Source organism: Capra hircus, chromosome 2, assembly GCF_001704415.2.
Source record: "Capra hircus breed San Clemente chromosome 2, ASM170441v1, whole genome shotgun sequence".
In the NCBI taxonomy this organism is placed as follows: Eukaryota; Metazoa; Chordata; class Mammalia; order Artiodactyla; family Bovidae; genus Capra; species Capra hircus.
Window position 1 is genome coordinate 29,865,949 of NC_030809.1, and position 25,079 is coordinate 29,891,027.

Genomic DNA, 25,079 nt, shown 5'->3' on the forward strand with positions numbered 1-25,079 from the left:
ACATGCATGCTTACACATACGCACATGCAGACATGCACACACACAGAGACATGCACGCACACACACAGACATGCACGCACACAGAGACATGCACACACACACATGCAGGCATGCACACACACAGAGACATGCACACACAGAGAGACATGCACGCGCGCACACACACACACATGCAGGCATGGACACACAGAGAGATAGGCACACATACACAGATGCAGACACACATGCCTACACATACACACATGCAGACATGCACACACACACAGAGACATGCATGCACGCACACACACACACACACGTGCAGACATGCAGGCACACACTCCAGGTTCACACCTCGTCACATTCCCCAGCTCCTCTCCTTGTTGGGAAAGGGAAAGCAGAGACCCTAGGCCCTTAGTGACCATTTCCAACAGGCTGAGCCCAGAAACTTGCTCTCTAGACTCTGGTGTGGGCTGGACTGGGGCTCTGGGGAACAACTTTGCTTCTTTTCTTTAGTCCCCAGAAGACTGATCCAGCCAGGTAGGTGGGCAGTGGCATGACAGGTGTGAGCCACGCAGACACACGGCCGGGCACAGCCTCCCACTCAGGACGTGTCTGCATGGCCAGGGACACGGAGTCACCGGGTGGGGGGGCCGCCTGTCACCAGGCCAGCACATTCCTGCTTGAGATGCAGGGGCTGTAACAGGGACATGGGCCTCTGCTCCTGAGAGCGAGGCCCTGTCTTACCTGTGCGCCCTGGAGGGCCTGCCTCTGCCTCGCCTCACCCCTTTTCTCAACAAAGTCTCTCTCTCTCAGAAAATAATCCCTGTTAATCCGTCTCTCTCTCTCCTTTTTGCTCTTCCTCTCCCCTCCATCCCCTGCCTCTCTTTCCTGCCTCTCCTTCCTCCTCACCTCTCTTCCCATCTTCCCTCAGAGGAGGATGAGAGGAAGGTGCTGACAGAGCTTTCTGAAGGTAAGTGTGGCTTTGCTGTGTGACTGCTTCCTGCTCTCCGTGTCCAGGAATGGCCACTCACTCCATTTTTCTGCCTGGCTTGTGGGGGCGGTGGGTGGCGCTCTTCCCTGATCAGGTCTCATGTGACCGGGTGCGTAGGCCGCGCCCCACCCCGATCCCCACCCCCTGCTGGGTGATCAGGGGGTGATGAGCTGTTACTCTGGTGATGAGCTACCATTCTGGATACTGACTGAGGTGCTGATAGCCCCAGGGCACAGGTCTAGGCATGGCCAAGGGTCCAGGCGCGGCCAAGGGTCCAGGTACAAGTGCGGTGCCACCTTGCTGACAAAATGCTTCTCCCCGGGAGGCATTCCCACCCACCTGCCGGGGTGCAGCAGCCCTTTCAGATGGAGGGGGCTCCTATCCCATTTCCTGGGTTTGCCCCACATGTACAGCTCAGAGCACGATTTCTCAGCCTCAGCACCACCGATGCTTGGGCCGGACAGTTCTTAGTCGTGGGGACTGTGCTGAGCCCTGTAGGGTGTTTAGCGCCATCCCTGATCTCTACCTACTGTTGCACCTGTGGGTAGCACTCACCCGTCATGACAATCGAAATGTCTGCAGCATGACAAATGACCCCGGGGGGATGACTGCTCCCGGTTCAGAGCCACTGTCTTGGAGCCACAAGCTGCCTCTGGAAGCCCTTACCTGGTTTCCTATCAGCACAGATGGTAGGATGTCTGTCTTTCTAGGATCTTGGATGTTTTGGGGGGATTTTGAAAAAGCTGTGGATTCCCCCCCCCTGCCCCCCTGCCACACACAGATGCCTCGGGACATCCATGCACAGTTGTGACAGTATCTGGTTAGCACGTCTGTTTCCTGGCTTAACCCCTGATTTAAATGAACTCAGCCTTGCATGTGGAGAAGCAGAGAGGGGATGTAATCTGGTTGAAGGCCTTTAACTAATTTATTAGGAACAGAATTCAAAGGATGACTCAGAGCAGCAGGTGAAATGAGGGAGATGCTGGCCTGGGTGGCCTGGGCTTCCGTGTCCCCATCTCTACCCTGGTGGAGGTGGGGGAAGGGGGTTGGACGAGGTGGGTGTTGAGCACCTTCCAGCTTGGATGTGTTAGATGTTCTGACTTTCCACCTGGGCCCTGGGTCCATGTGGCCTGGTTTCTCTAAAGACTCCGTCCAGGTGTGTGTGTTTTTTTTTTTTTTGGCTGTGTCTTGGCTTGTGGGACCTTAGTTCCCAGACTAGGCATTGAACCTGGTCCCTCAGCAGTGAGAGTGCAGAGTCCTAACCACTGGACCACTAAAGAATTCCTCCTTCTGGATTCTTAAGCCCATTTCCCACTTCCTTTGCACTCACTACCTTGATTTTCTATCCCCAAAGTGGGCATGGGTTGTACCCCTCTGAATCTGCCCTTACCCGTGTAAGATGGCTGGAGTTTTCCATAAAGCTTTGCCCACTGCTAGCCAGCCAGAGTTCTGGCAACAATGCCAGACTGCCTGGGGGTATAGAACAAGGCAGCCCCCCAGAACAGATCCCAGAATGGGATGAACTACAGTGGGCTCTCACCCCTGGCCAGCCTCACACCCAGGGGGAGGACCTTCCCCGGGCAGGGGGTGGGCAGCTGGTTCTCACCAGGAGTCTAGAATCAGCTGGAGCCCAGAGCCAGTGCTTGTGTGCTGTGCTCCAGGAGCCCACCCACCTAGGAGGCTCTCAGCTCTCCTGTGACTGCTGACCTTCGCAGACTGGTGATACCTATTCAGTCTCCAGTGGGACGGTCTGAGGGTGACAGGCCCTGGCTGTGTGTTCCTCACGTGGGGATGGCACTTCAACAGAATGGGACTGACACCTGGCCCTTGCTCCTGATGAGTGAATCTCAGCCTTCAGGCCCTGAGCCCTCTGACCCTCCTTCATCTCTCCTGGAGGCATGGAGTCTGCAGGGAAGGTTCTTAGGGATCCACTCTACTGCAGCCATCGTTTTCAGGAATGTCGACCTGAGGTCTGTGTTGCGAGGTGGGGATAGGCATCTGCCCAAGGTCACAATTAAGAGGCAGCAAGGCTAGACTGGACTTACTGGTCTCCTGTTTCCTAATCAAGTGGCCACTTCAAAACCCTCCTCCAGCCTCCAGGCGCCATGCCCTGGGATTCCAGCGTGGGCATCAGAATTGTTGTCTTGACCTGGAGTGGGGACAGGGGCCAAGGATGTGGGCGGCTGGTTCCATTTTTCCTGACTCACACATCACCTTCCGGGTCAGACCAAAGCATATTCTTTGCTGACCCTCTGAAGCACTGTTTGATTGCCCTGCTGATATGTGTGAATTCAGAAAAACGATGCCTATAAGGAAACATAAGCAGTAGGCTTATTCAGCAAGGGGGAAAAAGACTCCAGGGAAGTGCTCTGTTCAAGGTGCCATGCTAAATGCTTTACACCTGTTCGTTCTGTTCTTCATTGATTCGGTAAATATTTTGTGTGCCTACTATGTGCCAGGCACTCTGGGGATATAATGATAAGCAGTACTGTGGTTCTTAATCTCATGGAACAAATGCATGACCGGTGACAGAATTAAATTATCACCGAGAATTCTTGAGATAAGTGCTCCAAAGTGAAGAGATACAGTTTTTATGAGACCCTGGCTGAAGAAGTAAGATGCGAGGGTGAGTGACATTAACTCGGAGACACTGGGATGGGAGAAGAGCTTTCCAGGTAGAAGTAAAGGGCACTTGCAAAGGCCCTGGGGTGGGAGGAGTAGCAATTTTTTCCCCCATGAATTTCAAGGTCAGTGAAGTGAGGGCAGGGAGGAGCTGGATTCTGGAGCAAGGGGCAATGTGGTACACAGTGAGGGTCAGCAGGCAGGGATGCGACCTTGTGGGTCATTGTCACAATCATCTTATTTAAATGATCACAGAAGTGCTGAGAGGAAGGTGGTAGGAGCCCCAGTTTGCTGATGAGGAGGTGATGTGTAAGGATGTTAAATGACTTGTCCAGGCCCAGACAGCCGATCAGGGGCACAGCTGAGAGTGTAGGCTGCTTTCCATTGATTGCACGGGGTATGACCTCTAAACATGAACAGTGTCTTTAATGGATGTGGATACAGGATACCCTTCTCCATGAAAGAAGCAGAGAAAGAAAACCCATAGCAGTAAAGGTGTGAGGTCAACATCAAGGATTTTCCAGTGGGGAAACAGGGAAAGAAATGGCTGTAGCTTCTTTCCTAGAGGAATGGGAACAAGGAATATTCGGCTGAGGTTCTGTCTGTTCCGATGATTAGATGGGTGCATTTGGCACAAAGGAAGACTGCAGATTAGAAATGGCCCCTCTGGGGATCCCTCGTGCTCTGAAATCCTCGGTGACAGTTACACAGTGCCATCTGGGTATTTTAAGGTAGTGCTGTGCAACGCAGATTTATGGAGCACCTACTCTGTGCCAGGTCCTGTGCTAGGCACTGAGGACATAAAGATGAGTGAGATAGCCTGGTCAGGATATTTCAGCACAAGGTAGAAATGCTGAGCTGGGAGAGGAACAGGGTATGATGGGAACTCAGAGGAGGGCCGTGTGGCCCAGTCTCAGAGTTTGGAATTCCATCTTTTGAGTTCCTGGTTTGGGCCTTGGAAGTTTTACTTCTTTCCTCTCTCCATCTGCGTGTCTTCATTTCACTCTGAGCAGGCAGGCTGTTTTTCTCCAGGAAAAGAACCTTTTCTGCGAGGCAGAAAATGCGCTTGAGGGTGTGGGTCAGGAGCTGACAGTGCCCCCAGCCTGGTGGGGCCAAGTCACTAAGCCTCCAGTCTAGCTGCTCTCAGCCTCCAACAGCCTCTTGCAATGGGTTTGGGCTCCTGGAATGTTCTGCATGAAGCACCTTCCTGGCCCCACATCTGCCCTTTCCAGTCCCCGCTGCCTCTGGGTCTAGCTGCTCCAGGATTGGCGGAGAGGAGAAAACTGCAGGAGAGCGCGTGCAAAACAGCAGGAGAAGGGGTAGAGGGAGGCAGACACCAGCAGGCAGCTGTGGGGTTGCTGATAAACTGGCGTTGGAGCTAGCAAGAAGGAATTAGGAGGGACTTTCTCATCTCCTGTCACTTGATCCAGGCTGGGCAGGTGGGTGTTCTCATTCCTATTTTACAGACAAAAGAACAGAGTCCCAGAAAGGTCCTTCCAGTAAGTGAAAGACAGGGAGCTCACATGTTGTATGCTGTACTAAGGTGGGGAGAGAGGAAAATGGGAAGAGATAGGGAAAGGGGGTGTTTTCAATATGGAATCTGAGTCTGAAAACTCTGGGGAAATGGACTGTTTTGTCCCTCAAGTTTGGTTTTGAACAGTTATGAAGTTGGACTCAGAATCAAATATCTTCCCAAAGGGTCCCTCCTGCTCTGGGCTCATGAGGAATAGAGATTGAGTGAGGCTCTACCCTGATTTAGTCCTGGGAGGTCAGGAAAGGGCAGCCAACCAAGAAAGAGGATGGAGAATAAAGTGACGGCAGGGCCAGGAGGGCTGGGTCTGAAATCCACAGGCTGGGAGTCCCTGAGCAAAGCCCCCAGGCTAGTTGGCCACCTAAACTCACAGGGCTGTTAACTGCAAATGTGGTGGGAACTGCTGCGGGTGCTTCTCCCTGGATGAATGGTCCTATCTTCAAGTTCAGAGGCTGAGTCCTCTGAGAGCTCCTTCGTAAGCTGCTCTGTAGCTGAGGATCTGATGGGTGTGAGGATGGGGCTCCTGAGGCTGATTCTTTATGAATGTGGCTATCCTAAAGCCATCTCAGGTTTTCTGATATCTCCAACTTTCTAACATACTGTCCCTTGATGTTCTGTGCAAACTACACTCAGGCTCCTGACACTACGTTTGGGTCAAAAGCAGTTAGTGGGGACATGGCCTTGACTCATGGTAAACAGGGCAGATGGGAGCCAATGTCTGTGGTCCCAGGTCTGGCTCCGTCTTGACTCTGGGCCTGGGTGGTGTGGGTGGCCTTACTTAGATTTTACTGATGGTAGAAGTGGTATGTGTACTTTTTTTTTTTTTTTTTAATAGGATGGGGTGCTGATCCAATAATGTGAGCTGCTTACCCACTGTATGGGTCAGGTCTTGGCAGAAAACAGATAGCTCATTCCAGTGGGGCAACTGAAGAGGGTTTAATGGACTATTTAGATGGTCTGGGCAAACCAATGAGGGATGGTGAAGCACCTCCCCGGGTGCTCCTGAGCAGGAGGTGGGAGCCATTTGCACTCCAGGCCTGAAGAAACCAGGAGGAGCTGGAGGAGAGGACCCGCCCCTGGAGTTGGTATCTTGGGTGGAGGATGCGGCCCTGGAACTTTGACCCTCTCTCCCCACCCACCTCCATCCTCTGTTAGTTCTGCCTACCAGCCAGCTGCCAAAGGCCAGGGCCCTCTGGAGCCCTGAGCCCGGGGGTCTGGGGGATGCTGTCAGTAAAAGCTGGTCTGCAGGGACACAGAGCAGGCTGGGGAATGAATCAGGAGGACATAGCGGGTGGAGAGGGCCACAGACTTCAGGGCTCGCTCTCGGGCATTTTAGCTTGAACTTTTGAGGGTCAGCAAGAATTCAAGGGAAGGAGAAAAACGAATGTGCGCCTCTTAGGTGTACCTCTGTGGTGGGGGGAGATAGGGGGCAGAGGGTAAAGGTCATGCATCTATTAGTTTGTGAGACAGACACTTACTGAGGATTCACTGTGTGCCAGGTGCTGTGAGTACAGATTAGCAAGGAGCTTGGGGCAGCCAGGGAGCAGATGGATCCTTTTGCCATCTCTGGGTGGGAGAGAAGGGTGCTGGGTGCTGCAGGCCCCAGGATGAAGCTAGTAGCCTGGAGGCATCTAAGTGGAATTTTCAGAGAGTGACCCTGGGAGGTGAGGGATGGGCCGGAAGGTAGGCTCTGGCCTTGGGTCTCAACTGCCATTTCTGTGGGTGTGAGTTCCTGTCTGAGGGTCCCTTTCTGTCAGTTCAAGTTACCCCAGGGTGTGGAGCTGGCCCCCTAAGGCTAAAGACACACTGAAATTCTCGATCCCCCTGATTTTCAGCTGGCGATATGTGCAGGGCCCAAGAGCAGGCTCTGGGCCAGACCACTGGGGTTCTTAGGCCAGCTCTGTCACCTGCTACTGTGTGGCCCAGATAAGATACTTATATTCTCAAAATTCTGCTTTCCTCATGCAGTTATTTGCTATTTCTGCTGTTATTGACAGTCTGTGGAGCTGGCTTTTCTCTGGCTGATGGGCTGGATTTCTGAGTAGTAGCAGCCAGCTCTGAGTGTCCCATGAGGCTTGGCGGCCCCTCTCTCAGCCACCCAGAGCCTGCACCAGGAGTCAGGAGATGGGAGCTATGGCCGCTGTGCGTTCTGGAGCAAATCGCTCCACCTCTCTGGGCTGAGGAGACATGTTACATCAGGGAGCAGTAAACTATGGCCAAATCCTGTTTTGGGAAAGTTTTATCGTAATACAGCCATGCTCATTGCTTTATGTGCTATCCGTAGCTGCTCTCGCGATAACAACAGTGGAATTGAGTAGCTGTGAGAGAGACTGTCTGGCTCCCTCCCTGCACCCCAGGCTGCACGGACTCTGCCGTTCTTCCACTTCTCAGGCTGGTTTCAGTGCTTGCCCTAATTGTGGTGGGCATAGTGTTGATGTGTGCTCAGGTCACGTCCCTCCTGGGACATCCTCGGGAACAGTGCCACGTTCAGAGGTGGCAGGAACACCATCTGTCCCTGGAGAAGCCGAGAGTGTTCTGCTTCTTTTCTCTGTTTGATGGCGAGTTAGTTTACAGTGGTGGGGTAGAGGGGCGTGGGGAGGCTTCCAGAGGCCGGGGCGGGGGGCAGCTGGGGGCAGCATGGCAGTGGGGCGGGTGGCACAGGAAACCTGGGTCTGGTTGTGCCTCCAGCCCCTTCACTCTCCTGTCCTCGGCACCTTCACCTGCACAGTGACCTCTCTGGTGCTTGCCGCCCTCTCCCCCACCCAGCCTTCCTCTCGGACCATTCTGAACACCAAGTGGGATAATGATGTCAGTCTCGGGAGGCACACTAAGTGTGTCAGGCAAGGTGGATGGGTGTGTCTTGGCACGCAGGGCTGGGTGTGACTCACCCGCACAGGCCTGCTGGTAGGCCAGCAAGCCTGTTTCTGGACTCTGGGTGTGGGGTGGAATGAGCATCCCGAGACACAAGGCTGGGCTGGAGCTTGGGGTCCACGGAGAGCCCAGACCTCAGCAGTGCCTGGGGAGCGGAGAAGGGCCTGGGACCTGGGTAGCAGGGTTGGGGAAGAAAAGCTCAGCTAGAGGGCCCACCAGTGAAGAACAGTGTCCCAGCTCTAGGAAGGAGGACTCTGTGATGGCTGTGTTTTGGGGTCCCTTTCTGGGAAGCTTCTCAGAACGAGGCTCTAGTTAAAAGTTCTTGGGGCTCTCATGGCTTCTCCATGATGCTGGAAAGAGGATGGACCTAGGCAGGCAGGAGCCCTGGAGACGTGCCCCTTGTCTGCTTGCTGTCCTTTTGGGATTTTCCTGACAGGCTCTGGGGAGACGGGTTCCCTGGGGTTGGGTGGGGTCCACACCACATCCCCTGGATCCACGCTCAGTCCCTGTCTCCTCACCCCTTCCAGAACCCCGGAGCTACGTGGAGTCAGTGGTACGAACGGCGGTGGCTGGGCCCCGGACTCAGGAACCTGAGCCCAAGAGCTTTAGCACCCCAGCTGTGCAGGCCTATGGCAATGAGACACCCCTGAGGAACGGGACCCTGGGAGGCTCCTTTGTCTCCCCTAGTCCCCTCTCCACCAGCAGCCCCATCCTCAGCGCTGACAGGTAAGTGGGGGAGGAGAACCCAGGCCCGGGGCAGCAGAGATGAGGCCTCCTGGCTCCGACTAGGGCATGGATGGGGAGAAATCACATCCAGGGTGCTGCCCTTGGGAAACCAGCTCATTGGGGTGCATGGCAAGAGCACCCCCTGAGTGCCAACTCCCCGGGGAGACTATGAAGATGAACCAGGCACAGTTCTTCCCTCAGATGTATTACTTCTGTTTTTATTTATTTATTGGCTGCACCATGCGGCGTGCAGGAGCCTTACTTCCCCAGAGATCAAATCTGTGCCCCCTGCGGTGGAAGTGTGGAGCTGTGACCACCGGACCCCCAGGGAAGCCTCCTTTCCCCAAATTTAAAATTGAACAAGTGTAGTTACTGTGTAGTGAGTGCTTCCCACGTGCCAGGCGTTTTGCTGAGTGCTTTCTGTTTAAACCTCACAGCTATCCTACGAGGTAAGTAGTAGTATTATTCCCACTTCTCAGAAGAGGAAACTGAGGCAGAGAGAGATTAAAGTGGATTATTCAAGGTCTACAGCTAAACAGTAGCAGAAACAGGATTCGGACTAAAGGTGTCTGGCTCCAGAGTCCACATCTCTATCCTACCCCCTGCATCCCCCCCATCACAGAGCAGCTGTTAGAGGTGCTCAAAGCTGAGGTGTAAGCAAAGAGCTCTGAGCAAGAGGCCATTATTTCTGGCTTAGTCTGCAGAGAGGGTCTCTGGGGGCTGGAAGTCCGGGAAGTATTTGTGCTAAGGCCAGAGGATGAGCAAGGGTTGGAAGGTGAAGGGGAGGGAGAGGGCCTTCACAGCATAGCAAGGACAGGACCGGGGTGTGGAGGTATTGGGCATGGGGTTTGGGGGTCAGGTCACTGTGGGGTTAGAGGAGGGATGTCTTGGTGGATGGGCGGCTGACGTTTAGAGAGTCAGACAGAGGAAAGCCAGAAGCTTCCCAGAAAGGGAGGTTCCTGTGTTTGGGGTGCAGTGAGGAGCTGCTCGACTAGCAGGGTGGCCATAGGCTTTATGATGGGGAGACAGGAAGATGACATAGGAAAGGGACTCTGAGATGAGCCCAGGTAGGGCACAGGGTTCCAGGCGGGGAGGAGGCCTGCACCAGCCAGAATTCCACCCCCCAGTAGGGGCATCTGCCCCAACCATCCCTTCCCACGTCCACTCCCCTTCTCATACTGGGTCCCCACGAGTCCAGAAACTATCCAGCTGCCTCCTCCCACTTCCGCTTCTGCTTGGTTCGGGTGAGCAGAGGCAGTTTTCTTCTGGACTCTAAGAATCTGAAACTTCAAACCAAGCACACACCCCCAGTCCACCTGGCCCCCTCCCCAGCCTCTTAACGGCTCCACTTGGGGAAAGGTCCACCTCTGGGCAGGAGCTATGTTCTTCTTTTAAAGGAAAGGAGATTTTCTTCACCTCTCGGCCCCCTTGCTGATATCCAAGAAGTCCTGACATTAGGGAGTTTTCACTTTTTCTCACTCAAATTCCTCCCGCAGTAAGATTCAGGAAGCCAGCTCCTCCTCCAGGATTAATCACCCAAAATGCCATTTCCGTGTCCCCAGCTCCTCCCTCCCCCCATTTTCTCAGAATCCAGGTTATTCTGTACCGAAGTGGTGTTTCATTCTGGCCTCTTCTGGGATGTGTGGTAGACTTTGTCCTGGCCTGGCCCTGACCTTCTTCCTGCCCTTGGCTCTTGCCTGGCCCTCCCACCTCACATCACCCTGGGGACCTGAGCTTAACCAACCCAACCCCAGGGTGGGGCCGGCCAGCCTCCAAACTCCTAGTCTGCGGCTCCAGGCTTTGGTGCACCAGCTTATGTAAGGACCCTTCCACCCCGCTGCCGCACTGCCAGCCCCCGCCCAAGGGCTCCTTGTGGGAGCCTGCCTGCTGCCTCCCCGCAGCCGATGCTCGTGCATGGTCCCTGACAACTTTTGTCTCTGCTGCCATGCCACTGAGGAAGTTTGGGTCTGGAAGGAGTCAGAGTCATCTAACCCACCTCCCTCATTTTCTGTGTTGTTGTTGTTGTTTTTCAGGCGCTAAGTCGTGTCTGATTCTTTGTGACCCCAGGGACTGGAGCATGCCAGGCTTCCCAGTCCTTCACCATCCCCTGGAGTTAGCTCAAACTCATGTCTGTGGAGTCAGTGATGTCATCCAACCATCTTATCCTTTGTCACACACTTCTCCTCCTGCCCTCAATCTTTCCCAGCATCAGGGTCTTTTCCAATGAGTTAGCTGTTCGCATCAGGTGGCCAAAGTATTGGTGCTTCAGCTTCAGCATCAGTCCTTCCAGTGAATATTCAGGGTTGATTTCCTTTAGGATTGACTGGTTTGATCTCCTTGCTATCCAAGGGACTCTCAAGAGTCTTCTCCAGCACCACAGTTTGAAAACATCAATTGAGAAAACTTTAAAAAGCGGAATCCAGGTTTCCCAAACTTAGAGGCCATTTCCTATACTCCTGTATGGACTTGTACTTAATTTCAGAGGAGAACCTTTGTGGCCATTCTCCCAGGTACAGTGTCCTCTGAACTGAATTTCGTCAGTCTTAGAATTGAGAGCGACTTCTGAGCTCATCTAATCTAACCTCCCAGTGGAGGAAATTTCCTCCACAGCATTCAAATCAAGAGGTTGGTCAGCCTCTGCTTAAATGCTTCTAATGATGGGAGTCTCATTACCATGTAATGCAGCCTGCTCCATTAGTGGCCAGATCCAATGGCTAGAAAGCAGATCCTATAATAAGCTGAAATCTCCTGCTATGAGACTTCATCTTTTTTTTTTTTTTTTTGGAGGTACCCAGGAATGGATGCTCAGTTACACTCTCAGCGTGTAAATGCCAACTCACCTGGGGAAAATGAGTCAGGGGAAGATGCTTCCAGGAGGACCAGGGCCCAAGTGGTTTAACTCCCTCTCCAGTGTTCAGTTTCTGTGATGCTGGAGGGGGCAACAGGACAGCCACCTTCAGTTTTAATAGCAGAGATCTTTTTCTGACTTGTGGTTGGGCAGTCAGTGTGATGCTTGAGGGAATGAGAGCTTTGGAATCCGACACTGCTGAGTTGAGATCCTGGTCTTTTGTGAGCAGTGTGGCTGTGAGCCTATTGCTTAACCTGTCTGAGTCTCAGTCACATCTTCTGACATCTTGAATGTAGGGTGATGTTCAAAAGCCTTGACTTTTCTGTTCATGCGAGAGGAGCTAAGGACAGGGAAGCTTGTCTTGCTGCAGTCCATGCAGTCATAAAGAGTCAGTTATGATTGAATGACTGGACAACAAAGTGGTTGGAGGGAGGGCTGAAGCTTCACTGAAAGCCTGTCCTTCATTAAATGCCACCTGCTGACTTCCGACCTGCCCATGTCTCTCTCTCTCTCTGTAGCACTTCAGTGGGGAGTTTCCCATCCGGGGAGAGCAGCGACCAGGGCGCACGAACACCTACCCAGCCTCTGCTGGATTCTGGCTTCCGCTCCAGCAGCCTGGGCCAGCCGAGCCCTTTGGCTCAGAGAAACTACCAGAGCTCTTCTCCTCTCCCAGCCGCGGGCAGCAGCTACAGCAGCCCCGACTACTCACTGCAGCAGTTCAGCTCCCCAGAAGGCCAGGCCCGGGCTCAGTTCAGTGTGGCCGGTGTCCACACGGTGCCTGGGAGCCCCCAGGCACGGCACAGGACAGTGGGCACCAACACGCCCCCCAGCCCTGGCTTTGGCCGTCGGGCTGTGAACCCCAGCCTAGCTGCCCCCAGCAGCCCCAGTATGAGCCACCGCCAGGTGACGGGTCCGCTGGGAACCGGTTTCCATGTTAACGCGGGCTCCAGCCCACAGGGCAGCGCAGCGACCACTCCGGGAAGCCCCAGTCTGGGTCGCCACCCTGGGGCCCACCAGGTTTCCAACCTCCATGGCAATGTGGTCACCGCTCCTGGGAGCCCCAGCCTGGGCCGGCACCCTGGGGCCCACCCAGGCACCCTGCCCTCCAATCTCCATGGCAACGCAGTAGCCAGCCCCGGAAGCCCCAGCCTGGGCCGTCACTTGGGAGGGTCTGGATCTGTGGTTCCCGGCAGCCCCAGCTTGGACCGGCATGTTCCCTACGGTGGCTACTCCACCCCTGAGGACCGGAGACCCACGCTGTCCCGGCAGAGCAGCGCCTCGGGCTACCAGGCTCCTTCCACGCCCTCCTTCCCTGTGTCCCCCGCCTACTACCCTGGCCTGAGCAGCCCCACCACCTCCCCCTCGCCGGATTCGGCGGCTTTCCGACAAGGGAGCCCCACCCCGGCCTTGCCGGAGAAGCGGAGGATGTCCATGGGCGACCGAGCGGGCAGCCTCCCCAACTACGCCACCGTCAACGGGAAGGTGTCCTCCTCGCCAGTCGCCAGTGGCATGTCCAGTCCCAGCGGGGGCAGCACCGTGTCCTTCTCCCACACTCTGCCCGACTTCTCCAAGTACTCCATGCCAGGTGCGCCTCCTTCCCCTCCACCTCTCTTGCTGGCAGATGACGCCAGGTGCTCTGTCCTGGTCTCTGTTCTGACATCTCCTTGGTAGGCAGCCTTGGGCGGCTCACTGACTTCGGGTCCTCAGGTGCGTTAGCCGTGTCACAGGAGTTGGAGTTGTGCTCAGAGCCGATGTGTTGTAGTTGTGGCAGCTGTTGGGGGCAGGGATGGGGATGTGGATGCGACGATGCCTCCAATGGCCCTGCTGTTCTGATTATCATCAGCATCTTCACAGCCACCACCCCTGGCTGAACACACGCTCTGTACCAGGCTCTGAGCCATGGTCTATCTTGTCAGTTCTCATGGCCGCCTAGCAAAGTAGGTATTAGTACCTCCATTTTACACATGAGCAAAGTGAGGCCTGGAGAGGTTCAATCATTTGTCCAGGGTCCCACAGTTAATAAATGGTTTAGCATCCAGACCCTTATGACCCTAAAACATGTGCTCTTAAAACCCAACTGGAGCTGTCTTACTGCTTTGTCTTGATAGTTTCTGTAATTTAGTGTATCCTTGAAAATATGGCTTCCAAGCCTGGACCACCCGCCCCCCGCCCCACTTTTTGTCAGCCCATAGCACTGTTCCCACCACTTTGATCCCCACTTTGCACCCATCACTAATAATAGATCTGGCAGCCAGATGAGATATGGGAAAAGGCCAAGGGTTAAGCATTTTTACTGGAGTCTCATTTCTACCAGCTCGGCTTAACAGAAGCCCACGCAGGTTTACACACTGAATTCTTCACTTATCACCAGAACTGGGCATCTCTAGCCGCCACTTAGAGGGCTTGTTATCTAAACGAAAAGGTCAAGGCTTCAGCTGATCTGCATCTTTTCAGCCAGACCTCCAGTCTGACTTTGTCCAGAGTGACCCCAGAGTCCTGGGGCGTTCGAGGAAGATGTAGAATGCACCAGGCAGCCCGGGAGGGGCCCCAGCTGCCGAATCTCAGTGTGCTGCTCCCAGGTCCTGCCCTGAGCCTGCCAAGTGACACTGCACGACCTTGCTTCCTGCTGCCCACCAGAGACATCTGGTTCCCAGCCCCAGCTCTTGGAGGATGCAAAACTTCTAGTAGTTGGGACATTTCCTGTTTCCCACCATCTTCCTTGCTTAAAATAGCCATGGGAGTCAACACAGGAGGGCACTTGGGGCTGCAGCCGCCTCTGACAGCTCATTAGACAGGCAGCAGCAGCCCTGGGGCCTGCGACTCTGGAGCAGAGAGAGGCAGCTCGCAGAGCTGGGGCCCAGCTGCCTAGCCCAGAGGCCCTGCTCTGTGCACAGCTGCCAGGAAAAGGAGCTGACCTTCCCCCTGCTGTCCTCCAGAGACAGATCCCAGAAGCCTAACAGAATGTAAATAACAAGGTAAATTGCCTGGACACACAGCCCAGCCCTCATCTCTGGTCTGTGCCCTGAACTTTTTATAGCACTGTGAGCACAGGGTCCTCTGCTTCAGCCCCTCCCTAGAGAAAGGAGAGGAAACCTACAGATCTGGAATATTCCTTTTTTCCCTCTTCCCCCAGCCTCCCTTTTGTTTCCTTTGCTGTCAGAAAATGAAGGAAGAGGTTGGAGAGAGTCCCACATGTCCTTATTCCCAGCCAGGAAGATACGATGTAGCTGACCTGAACTGGCTATTGTGTCTTCTTACCTGGAAACATCTAACAAAAGCCTCTTATGAACCGTCTATGTGACTTGGGCAAGTTGCTCCCCTTCCAGGAACCTCATATTCCTCACTTGTAAAGTTTGGCAGTTGGATATGATGCTCTCTCTCCAGAACATCCTATGAAATCATCTGTAGTCTGCAAAGGGTCTGGCGTGGGGAATGTCTACCAGAGAAGTGGGGTGCGTGACACTCGGTAGACAGCGTCTTAGTTCCAGGCCAACCCTTCCCCTATTTATCCCAGGCAGGACAGGAGTGATCATTTTGTTCTAAATGAGATTTTCCATATGGGGAATGAGGAGGGGCTTGGGGAAAGTGGACAGAAATGTGTTTTTCTGCTCTCATCCTCAAGGTTGTTATGATGAAGTGGAGAAATTGAGCCCATGGAGAAAGGGACTAGAAGGTGGGAGAGAAGCTTCAGGAAGGATTTAGTCTGACTCTGCTAGAGAAAGGGCGAAGTGGGCTGGAGTAGGACTCCCGCTGACTGGGGGAAGATGCTGTTCAGGCTTTTCAGCAGGAGGACAGCTGCGTGACCCACAGTGGTTGTTGGGAGATGGGGGAGGACGAGAAAGCAGCTCGAGGCCCCTTGCAGCAATGCTCTGAGGTCTGAGAAGATCATCTTCCTGTGTTAGTTTCCTAGGTCAGCCATGACAGAGGACCACAAACGTGGTGGCTTAAGACTTAAGACAGCACAAGTCGATTCTGTCGATGTAGCTGAGCTGGGAAGGCTGGGAAGTCTAAAGTCAGGGTGTTGGCAGGACTGGCTCCATCTGGAGACCCTGAGGGAGACTCTGGTCCAGGCTTTTCTCTTTGCTCCTCATGGGGGCTGGCAGTCTTGGGGTCCCTTGGCTTGTAGACACATCTCCCCAGTCTCTTCCTCCGTCTTCCCATGATGCTGTCCCCTTTGTCTTCCTTCCTCTTTTTTTATGAGGACGTAAGTCATATTGGATTGGGGTCCACTCTAATCCGGCATGACTGCACTTTAACTTGGTTACATCTGCAAAGACTATTTCCAAATAAAGTTCCATTCACAGGTCCTGGGGGTTAGGATTCTAACATCTTTTTTGAGGGGACAGAGATGGAGACTCATAATACCTCCTGTCCTCTCGTTCTTTAGACAATAGTCCTGAGACGCGGGCTAAAGTGAAGTTTGTCCAAGACACTTCCAAGTATTGGTACAAGCCTGAGATCTCCAGAGAACAGGGTGAGTGCCGGGCGATACTGAAGGTCCTGGGCTCCATCCGAGCTCACAGGGTGAGTGCTGGGCGATACTGAAGGTCCTGGGCTCCATCTGAGGTCACACCGGCTGCTGCCCACCTTGTCTTCCCCGGGCAAGGGACATAAGCAGACTCACTCCTCTCTGCAGTGGGTGGTGGTCACAGAGAGGAACTGGCCCCAAGGTTAGACAGTAGAAGGCACCTTCCCAAGGCCAAGGGCAGGGAGCAGGAGCTGTGGTTGTAGCTGGTTCCTTGAAAGCGGCAAAGTCTTGATTTTCCAGGGCAAAATGAAAAGGCTGGCTGGATCATATGGAACCTTAGCCCTCCATCTGCATGCTATGGGAGATTTCTGCACGTTTTATGGAAAAACATGGTTGGGGCTGTGGAGATGGAGATGAGAGGCATCAGCTCCTATGAAAAGTCTGTGTGGATGTAGGGCAGGATGACTTCCTGCCACGGATCAGATCCAGGCTGCTGCTTGTTTCCATAAACAGTTTTCTTGCAACATCCTATGCTCAGACATTCAGTCATGTCAGACTCTTTGCAACCCTATGGACTGTAGCCCGCTAGGCTCATTTGTCCATGGATTTTCCAGGCCAGAATCCTGGAGTGGGCTGCCATTTCCTCCTCTAGGGTATCTTCCCGGCCCTGGGATCGAACCCAGGTCTCCTGTGTTGCAAGTGGATTCTTTACCCGCTGGGTCGTTAGGGAAGCCCCATCTATCGGCTACTCACTGTCTGGGCTGCTTTTGTGCTGTGGTGGCAGCCATGAATAGTTGCAGCCAGCACTGTGTGGCCTGCAAAGCCTGAAATATTCACTGTCTGGCTCTTTACAGAAAATTTTTTGCTGACTCTAGTGTAGGAGGACCCTTAGGGGTGTTTACATTTTAACTTTAGGGACTCTCCTCTCATCTGAGAAAGAATGAGATTCAAGGCCTGATAAGACTTAAGTGAAGTTGCTGTTGTTCAGTCACTTTGTGACATGGACTGCAGCACACTAGGCCTCCCTGTCCCTTACCATCTCCCAGACTTTGCCCAAGTTCATGTCCACTGAATTGGTGAAACCAGTGCATCAGTTCTCATTTCCTCTTCTCTCCTGATTTAGCCATTGCCCTCCTTAAGGACCAGGAGCCAGGGGCTTTCATCATCCGTGACAGCCACTCCTTCCGAGGAGCGTATGGGCTGGCTATGAAGGTGTCTTCGCCCCCTCCGACCATCATGCAGCAGAATAAAAAAGGTAAAGCTTGTCCAGCGGGGCTAAGGACCAGGCGGGTCCCTGCAGTCTCTTTAGGTCCTGATCTGTTAGAAGGACCAGGGTTGGGGGTAGGGATGTGGGCGGTGGGCCGGGTAGGATGGGGTGTGCAGGTCTTTTAGTTCTCATGGGAGCTGGTCCCTGCTAGTTGGACTCTTCAGAAATAGGGCTCTGGCCATGTTATCGCTGTGAACCTTTCTCCATCACAGCCTCACTCCCTGGAGAAGTTGGGAAGTGGTGCTGGGAGGTGGTAGGGGGGATGCCATAAGCAATGACCTATCCACATTTCTTTCTCTTTGTCCCAGGGGACATGACCCACGAGCTCGTGAGGCATTTCCTGATAGAGACCGGCCCCAGAGGAGTCAAGCTCAAGGGCTGCCCCAACGAGCCAAACTTTGGTGAGCCGTCCCCGCCTCCGTCCCCACTGTCTCAGGCCTGTCCCGGCTTTCCTGATGCAGCTTCTCTTGTCGCCCTTGTCATAGACACAGCAGGGAAATGCACTGTGACTCCCTTCCTCTGTGCTGTGGTGCCTTCACTCTGCCAGATTCCTTTCTATTTTTGTCCTGCCCCACGGGGCCCTGTTACTGTGATCAGTGGAATAACAGCTATAACAAAGGCTGCTATGTGAAAGCCATGATGCGTGCTAAGTCGCTTCAGTTGTGTCCAACTCTTGTGACCCCATGGACTGTAGCCTGTCAGGCTCTTCTCTCTATGGTATTCTCCAGGCAAGAATACTGGAGTGGGCTGCACGCCTTCCTCCATGGGATCTTCCCAACCCAGGGATTGAACCTGCATCACTTATGTCCCCTGCATTGGCAGGCGGGTTCTTTACTACTAGTGCCACCTGGGAAGCTGAAAGCCACCTTAGGTACTTTATACCACTTCCGCTCTCCTGACCATCCTGTGCGGTAGGTGTCATGGTCCCATTTTACACACGAGGAAACTGAGGTTCGTTGGAGTTAGACTTACCAGGGACACACCTCTTACAAGTTCCTCAGTGTGGATTTGATCCCGCCATCCTCTGACACTTCTGCTACACTCTCCTGAGAGGGGCCCTGGCAGCAGGAGGGGCATAGGAGAGATGCTGGGTGTAACTGTCAATAAAGGAAAGCTGTAGGGTACCCTTCTGATGCCCAGAGTGAGCCTTTAGAATCGTCCCCCTTGGATCTTGCTAACCAAGAGAGAGTGAAGTTTCAGCTTTGTGGGTAGCATGAGGGAGAGGTAGTAAAGAAGTGGAAGATTATGGATGGTGGGATGGGGTGGGTGGACTGATCCTCCCAGTGCCCGCAACCTGCTCCCAATAACACTGCCACTGCCGGGCTCTCTCTCTGCAGGATCTCTGTCTGCCCTGGTCTACCAGCACTCCATCATCCCGCTGGCCCTGCCCTGCAAGCTGGTCATTCCAAACCGAGGTAGGAACCTGAGACCCTCGCCCTCCTTGCCTCCTCTGTGTCTCAGCCCCCAGCCAGCTGCTCCAGAACGTGGGCCAGGCTTGGAGGAAACGGGTCATGCTGCCAATCTGGGGAAACGTGAAACCACTCTCTGCTTTATTTTTTCTAATAAAAAAAGAAGAGAAAATTCACTTAAAAGCTTAATTCCAGAAACATACATAATTGACTTGCCAGATTGTTCTGGAAAATTCTCTGGAGGTTTTAAGAATTCATCCCTGTGTCCTCAGAAGTAAGCCTCATCTCAGGGGAGGCGCTAGAAGCAGGAAACAGCCACTGAGGGAGGACCGAGTCGGGTGGAGGAGATGGGCGTCAGTGGGCAGGGTCGAGGGAAGGGGGAGGGGAAGGCAGAGGTAGGCCATGGGGCGTCCAGGTGTCTGAGTGGAGACGGAAATGTACACTTGAGGGATCGCTTAGAGGAAGAGGTGGCTGCACTGTGTGTGGCTTGGGAAGGAAACAGAAAACCTAAGATGTCCTTGAAGTTTTTGGTTTGCGTGGCCAGGAGGGACGTGGGGCTGATGGGAGGAGTCAGCTCTCTTGATTGTGGGAAGTAAACATGGAACCCAAGAGTCTCCAGACATACAGGCTGAGAACTTGAGTGACACTGGGGCTGGCGAAGGAGATTTTTAGTTTCTCTCAGAGAGGTGCCTCATCCTTGGAGGAGGGCCGATGGACACCCCAAACTCTTCAATGACACAGCCATCCTTCATGCAGCCCCAGGTACATGGGGCTCCCACGAGGGGAAAGGAATATGCCTGGTCACGAACTTGAGCTCCAGGAACCAGGAACTGGGATGTCTGCTCCCCATGTTTTCTGTCCAATAATGGAATATTCAGAATTGTGTCTGGGACTTGCTTTCAGTCTCTCTTGGAGCTCCTGGGGTTATGTCCACACTTAAAATCTCCAATATTATTTGGCAATTTCTGTGTATCGAATCCAATTCATTGAATTATTAATGATAATTGACTACTGTTATTAACTTAAAAGTTCAAATATTGTTTAAATAGCTCCATTAACCACATGATTTAGACACTAATTAAATTGTATTTCTAAGGAATTTACCAAAGTAACCTAACAATTATATAACTGCTATTTATTTACATCATATAAACCAGTGGTTCTCATAATACGGTCCCTGAGAAGCAGCATCAGCACCCCTGGGAACTTGTTAAAAATGTAGATATTCTCGAGCTCCAGCTAATTAGAAACTCTGGGGTGGGGCCCAGAAATGCATGTTTTAACAAACCTGTATACCAAAGTCTAGGAAATGCTGGCATAAATTGCGTGCTGAGTTGCTTCAGTTGTGTTGGACTCTTTGCAGCCTTATGGACTGTAGCCCACCAGGCTCCTCTGTGCATGGGATTCTCCAGGCAAGAATACTGGAGTGGGTTGCCATGTCCTCCTCCACGGGATCTTCGTGACCCAGGGCTTGAACTCCCATCTCTAATGCCTCCTGCATTGGCAGGCAGGTTCTTTACCACTAGCACCACTGTGCTCAGTTCTTATTACTGTTGAAATTATAGTTGTGCTGCCTTGTGGTTTAATGAATTAGAGTGTTTACTAGTCTACACAGACACATGTTGATGCAAAACAACCATATCAATGGCCACTTGAAGGCTTGCTTTTTGTTAATTAGGGACTAACACCATTTATGGAGCATCTCAAAAATCCAATGAGTGGGTATTCTCATCTTCACCTCTGTTTTGTAGATAGCTGATAATTGCCTGAACCTGGTTCTGTGGGACCCCAGAGCTCCCAACCAGGGTACTGAATTCTTAGAGCAATCGCTGCACGTTCAAACTGGACAGACATGCCGACTGGCAAGGCTGGTTATGAGAAGCAGTATCTGTTGCGCGAAGTATTTGCAGAGCTAGCCTGAGGCTTGGCCAACCCTGTACTTCTTTCCAGCTCTGGGGTTTTAATTACCAGCTGAATTAAATTTTTGTCTCAGACCCCACAGATGAATCGAAAGATAGCTCGGGCCCTGCCAATTCAACCAGTGACCTGCTGAAGCAAGGGGCAGGTGAGTGAGCACCCCAGACGGGATCCCTGCCCAGACCTTTCCTCCCCCTGGTCCTGGACCCTCCTGCAGGTGCAGGCTGGATGTCTCTCCCAGACCCAGAGGTCACCAGGCAGACCACATTTCTGTGTGTGATGCCTTGGTCCAAGGCTGGCCTGAAATTCATCTGCTGCCTTCTCCCTGAAAAGAGGACCTGGGGGTGGCCCCCACCCACTCCGGCCCCCATGACTCCTCCTTGGGTGGGTTTTTTCCCAGCCTGCAACGTGCTCTTCGTCAACTCCGTGGACATGGAGTCACTCACTGGGCCACAGGCCATCTCCAAAGCCACTTCTGAGACCCTGGCTGCTGACCCCACACCAGCTGCCACCATTGTTCACTTCAAAGTTTCTGCCCAGGGAATTACACTGACTGACAACCAGAGAAAGTAAGACTCTTCTGCTTGCTTCTGTATTGGGCAACCCCGCTGCCTTGTGACCCATCTATCCACACACATGTACCAACGTGCTCACCAGCTGATTCATCCCTTCTGCCTATCTAACCACCCACCCATCCACTTACCCATCCACTCGTCCACCCATCCATCTATCTGCCCACCCACCCATCCACTTACCCATCCACTCGTCCACCCATCCGTCTATCTGCCCACCCATCCGTCTATCTGCCCACCCACCCATCCACTTACCCATCCACTCGTCCACCCATCCGTCTATCTGCCCACCCACCCATCCACCCGCTCACCCACTCGCTAACTGATCTATGCATTCCTGTATCCGTTCATCCTGCCTCCCTCTTCCCCACCCATTTCCCCTTCATCATTTTTCTCCCTCTGTCCATCCGTCCGTCTGTTCATCCATTCATCCACCCATTCTTCCTTCCTTCTACAAACATGCCTGCATTGGCTGTATAGCTATAAACACAACTGGTACAAGTCCCTCCTTTCTGGAGCAGAGACCTTTTCTCTCATGTTTTTGCCCCAGGTCCTTTTCTTCCTCCTCCGGGGTCCCCCCATTTCTCATTCCTCAAGGCCAGTTTCTTCCTTCTTTTCCTAGTCTCTAGCGTTTGGGACACGTTTCTATGACACATCTCTCTGTCCCTGTGCATTGCTTTATGTCCCCAAGGGGAGTAGCCCAGGCCATCGTGCTCATCAGGGAGAGGTTGTGTCGACCTGTGACAGCCACAGGTGGTGGCCTGGCCTGCAGTGGGGGGTGGGGAAGAGCAGTCACTTCTGCGCTTACTGTTTATCTGTTGCGTGTGCCACAGGCTCTTCTTCAGGCGACACTACCCCCTCAACACCGTGACCTTCTGTGACCTGGATCCACAGGAGAGGAAGTAAGTCTCATGTGGACACTGGCCCTCCCAGCCATCTCTCCAACCCTGGGAGTCTGTGTGTGTGTATCCATGTGTGTGTGTGCATGTGTGAGTGTGTGCACATGTGTGGGGATGCACTCATGTGTGTGCTGCAAGGGTAAGGGTGTGCATTCTTGTCTCAATTTGGAGATCTGCCCATGTCTGTGGGACTGTGAGTGGCGTGGCTGTGTTGGCATCTTTTCACATTTCCCCCCACAAATTTGAAGGCCCTCCTGGGGACTCAAATGCCTGCTTCCACCCCGCTGACTTGGAGCCGCCTCCCTCTCCATGCTGGGGACAGCTCCCTGGGAAGCGGGCCACAGTGCTTGCTCCATCGCTCCACGTGAACACCCTCCCTGTGTCGTCTTGGTCCCCGGCACCGGGGCTCTCTCTTTCCCAGGGGTCTGGGCACTGGGGCTGGGCTCTGAGGGGGATGTGGTGGTTTACGCTGTGTCCTCTTTCTCTCCCTAGGTGGACGAAGACGGAGGGAGGTGCTCCTGCTAAGTAAGTGTCCTTTTCCCCGACCCGGCTGGCTGGTTGTTGTGCTCCCTGGCTCGGGGCGGAGGGTGTGGGAGCAGGTTAAACTCCAGGACCAGGGGGCAAGCAAAAGATGGCTCTGGAGAAAAGCTGGCCCAGGCAGCCAGGTTTGTGTCCTCCTGCCTGGGGCTGAAGGCCCAGCCTCCCGCCTTGTCCCCGTCCTGCTCCCAGAACCAGACCATCAGGGGCTGAGGAAGGGAATCGAAAACCCAGAGTTTTATTGGGAGGTGATGGCAGTGGGGCAGGGGTTGTTTAAATGATCTTTTCTGCCACAATCCTGGCTTCCTTGACTCCCATTCCCGCTTTCCTGGTGGACTCGGGCCTCCTCATTGGACCGCACGAGTCCGGGAGGTCTGAATTCCTTCCAGAATTCCAGGGATAGCCTGTGGCCCTTTGGTTAATTTTCCATCCATTTCAGCATTTGTAAGTGCTTCCAGGGAACTCAGCCCTAGGAAAATTCAGGCCAACCAGAAGGCTGACTCTGCCCTTGGGTGCCTGACGTTGGCGCAGTAGATGAGAGAAGAGTATAAACGGGCTAAGGTGCTGCGGCGATTTTCAAACTGTGTTCCAAGGAACCCTAGGTTCCTTGGGTGTAACTGGGCTGCTTGAGGGGAGGAAAAACCCTGCTGTGATTTATGGTTATTTATCAGCATGAATCAGAGTTTTTCTCAGTAAAACAAAACAAAACATGGGAATAAGCTGGCTACTAAAGCTGACATAAGACTCAAAGAGGTCTATAATTCCACCTTGTACTTTGTCAGGCATATCCAGACAGCCCCATTTTTCCTGATTGATTTTATCATAGGTCCATGTTATGCTGTTGAATTGTTACATCTACTGTCATAAATACTGTTGTCGCCTTTACATATCCAGACAGCCCCATTTTTCCTGATTGATTTTATCATAGGTCCATGTTATGCTGTTGAATTGTTACATCTACTGTCATAAATACTGTTGTCGCCTTTACATATCCAGACTTCATACGAGATTGGCTTTAGAGAAAGGAAACTTTCACTGTTAAAAAAAGAAAATTACAACCACTGCTGAATGAGGCGTGTCAGGAGGGGACAGCTCACATCTGTGGTATCATGAGGCAGAGTGCTTCCAGGCAGGGAGAGATTTGGGGAAAAGTGGTAGTAGCTTGGTTGTGTCCGACTCTGTGAGACCCTATGGACTGTACCCTGCCAGGTTCCTCTGTCCATGGGATTCTCCAGCAAGAATACTGGAGTGGGTTGCCATGCTCGCCTCCAGGGGATCTTCCCAACCCAGGGACTGAACCCATGTCTCTTATATCTCCTGCCTCCTGTATTGGCAGATGGGTTCTTTTACCACCAGCGGCACCTGGGGAAAGAACTTGTATTTAAAAACAGGTCTTATAAGACAGGTGGAAATGGGTGCAGCGGGTAGGAGAGAGCTGATTTCATGGGGATGGGAAAGGGAAGCCACCAGACTGCGGGCTCCTGAGGGCAGGACTGTGTCTACTGCATAAAGAAAGAAATGAAAAGATGGAGGCAGAGAGATGGAGAGTGAGGAGGAGGCCCAGTGAGGCCACCATGGTCCAGATGAGTAGAACTGACCAGCATTGGCACGATGAATCTCCCTCTGGGGGTGTCCAGAGGGGCTGTGAGGGATGGAGGAAACCTCTCCTGGCCCATGGTCACATACAGCTGGAAGGAGGCCCCGGTGTCCTGTTCCTCTCGAAGCTTGCCACCCTTCTGTCTCATCCACCTCTGAGACTCAGAGTTATTAGGGTCTCTGAGTCCCTTCTGCCAGTAAGGAGGCCAGAGCTCTCTGTCTGAAGGGTCTTATCCTTACTCACCGCCAGGCCCTGCGAGTGGGAGATGGGTCAGGGACTGAAGCAGGTTGGTCCCAGGTCTGGAAATTCCTTATTTAAAAGCAGGTTTTGTGTGGAGCTTCCTTATGACTCACCCTGGCTGAGGCCCAGGAGAGCTCAGGGCTGGACCAGGGTGAGGCCAGTGAGATGCCCCAGGCCCCGCATTTAAGGAGGTGCTTCCTCTCGGGTGCTTGTCATGCTCCTCTCTGCCCTTGGGGCTGAGGTTTCTTGCCTGCATCCACTCCTCCAAGCAGAGAAAGAGCTTGGCCTACAGTTGAGCTGGCCCAGGGACCTATGGAGCTTAAATAAACACCAGGGGAGGGCAGACGGGCAGTGTTCAGGCCTGAGAGGTTGACTGGCTCTCATCTTGGCAGAAGCGAGCTGGGGTTGGCTCGCTGTCATGCGGGCAGCTCGGAGCCCTCTATCCTCGGCTCCCTCCACTGCACTGAGGACGCCCCCCACCCCCCAACTCCTGCAAGGCTGGGGAAGGGGCTCTGGGTGTGGTCCACAGGCCCAACCTTCCCTGCCTCCTGTGCAGAGCTGAGCTGAGCTGACTGGGTCGATTCAACCCCTGAAACACATTT

General features: G+C 53.4%; 1 protein-coding gene across 10 annotated transcripts in view; it reads left to right on the forward strand.

Annotated features, from left to right (window-relative positions):
• The window catches only part of TNS1 (tensin 1), a 211,314-nt gene that overhangs the window by 180,475 nt on the left and 5,760 nt on the right, over positions 1-25,079 (forward strand). For 4 of the 10 annotated variants that reach the window (XM_018059646.1, XM_018059658.1, XM_018059683.1 and 1 more), the window contains 11 exons: positions 914-952; positions 8,525-8,723; positions 12,090-13,156; positions 15,959-16,045; positions 17,163-17,294; positions 17,615-17,707; positions 18,644-18,721; positions 20,709-20,780; positions 21,033-21,201; positions 22,038-22,106; positions 22,596-22,628. In XM_018059646.1, the coding sequence (XP_017915135.1) occupies positions 914-952; positions 8,525-8,723; positions 12,090-13,156; positions 15,959-16,045; positions 17,163-17,294; positions 17,615-17,707; positions 18,644-18,721; positions 20,709-20,780; positions 21,033-21,201; positions 22,038-22,106; positions 22,596-22,628 (2,038 nt within the window). Of the gene's footprint in view, positions 1-495; positions 520-913; positions 953-8,524; positions 8,724-12,089; positions 13,157-15,958; positions 16,046-17,162; positions 17,295-17,614; positions 17,708-18,643; positions 18,722-20,708; positions 20,781-21,032; positions 21,202-22,037; positions 22,107-22,595; positions 22,629-25,079 lie in introns of all 10 variants that reach the window. The other 6 variants (XM_018059639.1, XM_018059669.1, XM_018059689.1 and 3 more) reach the window with 3 other exon arrangements.